Source organism: Microtus ochrogaster, chromosome 17 (genome assembly GCF_000317375.1).
Source record: "Microtus ochrogaster isolate Prairie Vole_2 chromosome 17, MicOch1.0, whole genome shotgun sequence".
NCBI lineage: Eukaryota > Metazoa > Chordata > Mammalia > Rodentia > Cricetidae > Microtus > Microtus ochrogaster.
The window spans coordinates 33,585,043-33,590,399 of record NC_022019.1 but is presented as its reverse complement, the minus strand read 5'-3'; the positions used below and the strand labels follow the sequence as shown (position 1 = coordinate 33,590,399).

The 5,357-nt window shown below is 45.5% G+C and overlaps 1 protein-coding gene across 1 annotated transcript in view; it reads right to left on the bottom strand.

The window, feature by feature from the left end:
• Positions 1 to 5,357, bottom strand: part of Ubac2 (UBA domain containing 2) — a 157,337-nt gene that overhangs the window by 120,596 nt on the left and 31,384 nt on the right. Inside the window, exons 3-4 of the mRNA XM_013349312.2 lie at positions 2,987 to 3,106; positions 2,131 to 2,240 (exon numbers count right to left, since the gene is read on the bottom strand). Of these exons, the coding sequence (XP_013204766.1) occupies positions 2,131 to 2,240; positions 2,987 to 3,106 (230 nt within the window). The remainder of the gene's footprint in view (positions 1 to 2,130; positions 2,241 to 2,986; positions 3,107 to 5,357) is intronic.

Below are 5,357 nucleotides of genomic sequence, written 5' to 3'. Positions count from 1 at the left end.
AAGTTGTGAACATCTATTGGATGTCAGGTGCAGTCTCTGCACAGAGAGTTAAGTTGTGAACGTCCATTGGATGTCAGGTGCAGTCTCTGCACAGAACGCTACAGAAAGCACAGACCAACGATGCAGACATCAACAACCTTGCCTCAGAGTCTAACTGGGGCTCACCGGCAACGATCCTTCCAGAGTCTTCTGAGCTCACCAAGTACGTATCAGACCTAGGCTCTTTCTCAAGGACCTAGTCAATAAGCACAGAGGGTCAACAAAGAGAATTCTATGATATGAAAACAAGTAAACGCAATAAATATTTGTCGAGTTAGTAAAACTTTTGCCATAACGCACACAAAAGGACAAGCCATTCTGTCAAACAACAAGAGGTAGCCAAGAGCAAGCTGTCTGGGGAGGCTGGGAGTGACAGCATCAGATTGCAGAGCAGAGTTCAAGGAAAGAAGGAAACCAAACTCGGGGCTTGCTTAGCGCCCCTCATGGCCCTGTGCAGTAGAGCACCTCCAATGACGTACGTCATGGGTGCTGGTCAACAGAAACCAAGCTCAGAAACAACGGAGTCCAGACACTTGCGAGATGTCACAGAACTAGTAAGCGGCACAGCTGGAACCCAAATCTGTGATGGCAAAGTCCTTGCTGTCTGCTCCTCCCACTCTAGATGGGACCTGTAGAGTCTGACCCTTATTCCAAAGACACCGGAAATTCAAGGTTTGGGGATTTTTGTTTGTTTGTTTTGTCTTTAATCCTAGCACAGTTGTGACAGCTGTTTCCCTTCTTTAACGCTGATTTTTAGTGTGTACGTGTGTGAGAATGTGTATGTATGTGAGTGTACGTGAGAATGTGTGTGTGAGTTTGTGTGAATGTGTGTGGGTATGTGTGCAAGTGTATGGAAGTGTGTGAGGATGTTTCAGTGTGTGCATACACGCACAGGCTACAGCACACATACGGAGGTCATAGGACAACTCACTTCTCTCCTTCCCCTGGGTGAGTTCCAGGGATCTGGTGTTACTATGATCCAGTCTCATTCTCACACCAACACACACACACCTGCCTCAAAACTCAGTAAGCGCCTTTGTTAGGAACCAGCAGGAATGGGCCAGATGAGAGCTGTTCTGAGAGAAACAAGTGCCGAGGTGAACACCGAATCCTTCTCCAGCACCACACCCTGCTCACAGGAGCAGCAGCCCACCCCCACCCCCGTCCCACACAGAATGACAAGGCCACACAGAACCACACGTTACTAACAGAGAAGGCCACTGCTCATGACGTGTCTGACGTAACACTAGTCATTTATCTACAATAGAGATCCAGCTTTAGAATCAAGGGACCTAATGCACCCTACAGTTCTCAAACCCGCACTGTAAAATTAGAACAAGCCTAAAGATCGAGTTTCCCCAATTTCACACTGCTGTGCGCGCCTCTCAAACACAGGCTCATCTACTAGGTCTCCTGCAGGAGCCGACAGCTCTGCAATCACGACTGCCGTCAGTCACTGCAGGAAGCACAAGCTTTCCTTACCTGTGCACTGACGAGGCTCTACCCTGGGTGGACAACCTAAAAGTCCCTTCAGAAACTCAATTCCAGTACATCTACTTTGTTATTAGGGCTAATTAAATTTGGATGTTTTTATTTAATTATTTCATAAAATTACAACAGCAAAATATCACTATAAAAATACACAAAACAAATTAAATTTGAGGAATTCAGAGCGGTTTGTCACCACAGCCCCTGGAAACGCTGAACAAAAGAATTGTGAGTTGGAGGCCCCCCTGGGTTACACACGAGACACTGTCTCAAACAAATTACAGAAGGGCCGAAGGAGAGGGGAAGAACCGTGACACTGATTATCTTAGGAACATGAGGGATATGTAAGCAGACACTGGATTTTCTTTACACACACACTTACTTACTATATCAAAGTACAAAGTCTCTTTTATTAGACAGACCCCCTAAAACTCGCTAGGGAGAGCAGGCTGGCCTTGAGATCACAGACATCCCAAGCACCTGGACTAAAGTTGTGGCCACCACAGCCAGCTTAAAAGACCTTTAGTGAAAGTTTGTGAATGACAGTATTTCAAACAGATTTAAGAATCCTAAATAAATAACTCCAAACCATGAGCCACTTACAATCCAGAAGGCAAACTGTTGGCCACGGGGATTCCAAATGAATACTGGACAGCTTCCACAAGGACCAGGTCAAACAAGGCTGACAAGACCCAGGAGCCCAGCAAGAAGGACTAAAAATAAAAGGAGAAACAGAGAATGAGTTGCCCAACAATAAATAACGGCTGTTTAGTTAGCATGCATTCAGGTATACGGGGAGATACACACACATACATGTATATATGCATATCACATATATGTATACATGCATAAGCATAGTTTTATATTTGTTTTTGTTACTTTCCAAAATTGGCAAATAAACCATTATTGTTCACATGTACTAGTTTCTAGAATTTCTAGACGTGTTGAAAAACGACATTTAATTAGGACATACTGCTAATAAGTAGCACATATACTATTAAGCCAAGTAAGTGAAGAGCATTTTATTAGCTAAAGTTCTAATTAAAATTTTTATTATTGGCACACACAATGTTGTATATTACCATCATTTCAATTGTTTTATCATGCTATTGGCTTAAATTTAAAGTTTTTCTTCGGTTAATGTTGAAATTAATCAAATCAGATCTAGAATCATGTAATTTAAGAAATAACTATAAATAATACACTAAGTCTTAAATAAGGAAGGCATTTGAAACAAGGGTCCAGAACAGTGCTGCATGCCTGTAATCCCAGTATTCTGGAGCCTGAATGCATAGTTACAAGCCAGAGGTCATCTTGGGAAAATAGGGAAGATTTTACTTCAGAGTTTGAAAAACAAAATGTAAGGGCTGGAGAAGTAGCTGGAGGCAAACCGCACTTGCTTAACAGACTACAGAGGTCAGTTCGCTCTGAACCTCAGCAGAAACATCAAATAACTTACGGCAAACTTCCTGCTCCCGTATCGTCTCTCAAATATCCTGAAGTTATAAATAAGAAGACTACTGCAGAAAGTGTCTTTCAAGTCGAGGCAAATTATCCTTCCACATATCAGCCTCCAAATCTAGACAGGGATGAAAACAGAACCGCGAGTGAGTGAGATCTGTCCAGCTTGAGCTCTCGGCGGTTACCACGCACATGCAAAAGTAAACTCGGTATGCCTAGCTTCCCTCCGACGGTTACTATAAGATGCATCTTGTTACAGCAACAGAGAACTCCTTGTAAAAACGCAACTGGTCGGAGCACTTGCTGCCAAGCCTGATACCGTGAGTTCAAGCCCCAGAACCCACATCTCAATAAAAGGAGACAACTGACTCCACCATGGCATGCTCACCACCACACACACTCGCACTCACACACACACTCGTGTGCGCGCGCACACACTCATGCCAACCGCACTGCAAAGCAGCCCACAGCTGTCTCTGCTCCAAGATGCAGGCACTTTGTCACCGTGAACTCCAAATTCTCCTAAGGAAGGCCACAAGACTCATTCATCTCCCTGCTGATTCACTAAACCGTCAGCACTAGAAGTCTCTGGCCAAGGTTCAAGAGGAAAAGGCCCATGAAAAGGCATGAATACCATGACAGGCAGCCACGTCAGAGCCCGCAGCTAACACAACAGTACCACAACCACAGTGCAACTCTAGGCCAGCAAAGACGACCCCAGGCTGTGGGTACTCAACTATGTACGACAGCAATGCCTGTCATCACCGTAGAGCGGCTAACGGACAACTCCACACCATGGTCAAAGCATCCTGACACCAGGACAATCTGAGGAGGACGAAAATTAAGACTATAGTTACTAACATGCAGTGAACTGTGTATCCAGAACTCTGATGTTTGGTTTTCCTGGGGTTAATGTCAAAAACAGCTGGTAACTAGTCTTGAATAATTGGGGCTTTATTGCCGTCCTCGGGGATGTGGTGCAGGGATACCTCTGCCATCTGGCCCTGTGACAGGATGAACATCCTATCCCCACCAAGCCTGTGTCTGCTCTGCCGTGACACCTGCTGTGCAGACCCAAGGGGCAGGACTCCACTGGGCACCAGGGGCAGAGCACCCTCTCTTTGGTACTAACTCAGCTGCCCTTCCTCCCAGACCTGCTAAACACATCCCCGTGCTCCCCGGGGATGCCCACCCAGTCTTGGTCCCTCTTGGTTTATCATCACCCGAGGATCTAGCACAGACTTGGTTCTCACGGTCCCCTGCTCTTTTTGTGTGTTTAGAATTCCCAGGGCAGAAGTGAGACTCCTCACTGCTCCAAAGCACTTCCTGGGAGTGCACCCAGATGCCAGAGAAGATGCCTGTGGGCAGCAGGTGGGCCAGATGAAACCCAGGAACTGGGGGCTCTACTGCTGTGGGACACTGCTCTTGTACCCTGTAAAGATCTGTCACTTGTACTGGTTTAATAAAACGCTGATTGGCCAGTAGCCGGGCAGGAAGTATAGGCAGGGCAACGAGAACAGAATTCTGGGAAGAGGAAAGGCTCAGTCTGCAGTCATCAGATGCAGAGAAAGCAAAATAAGAATGCCTCACTGATAAAAGGTACCAAGCCACGTGGCTGACACAGACAAGAATTATGGGTTAATTTAAGATCTAAGAGTTAATTAATAAGAAGCCTGTGGGACCAGGTGGGGCAGAACCGTCTGTCAACACTCCACATCTCTTCCAGAAGTTCTCAAAGCCGGCCTCATACTAGAAATCCTGGGGATTACTTTTTTTAAAATTAACATTAAAAATTAAAATCATTAATATCCTATCAATTGCTCTTTTATATAAAATTAAAATATTTTCCTCGGCCGGGTGGTGGCTGCACACACCTTTAATCCCAGCACTTGAGAGGCAGAGGTGGGCTCTGAGTTCAAGACCAGCCTGTTCTACAGAGCTAGTACTAGGACAGCTCCAAAGCCACAGAGAAACCCTCTCGATAAACCAACACACATATATTTCCTTTTTGCTTCTTTCTACTGTGTAACTGTGTCGTGTACATACAGTGCCTATGGAGACAGAAGAAGACGTTGGGTCCCTGGCACTGGAGTTTAAGGTGGTTGTCAGCAATACAGGTGCTGGGAATTGAACCTGGGTCTTCTGTAAGAGTAGTGAGTGCTCTTAACGACAGAGCCATCCCCTCAGCTGTTCTTACCCAACTGGCCTAGGGTGAGATTCCAAGTGATCTAACATGCACATGTGTATGTTCTGTGTGTGGTGTGCATATGAACATAAGTGTTCTAACATGCACGTGTGTATGTTCTATGTGTGGTGTGCATATGAACCTAACATGCATGTGTGTATGTTCTGCGTGTGGTGTGCATATG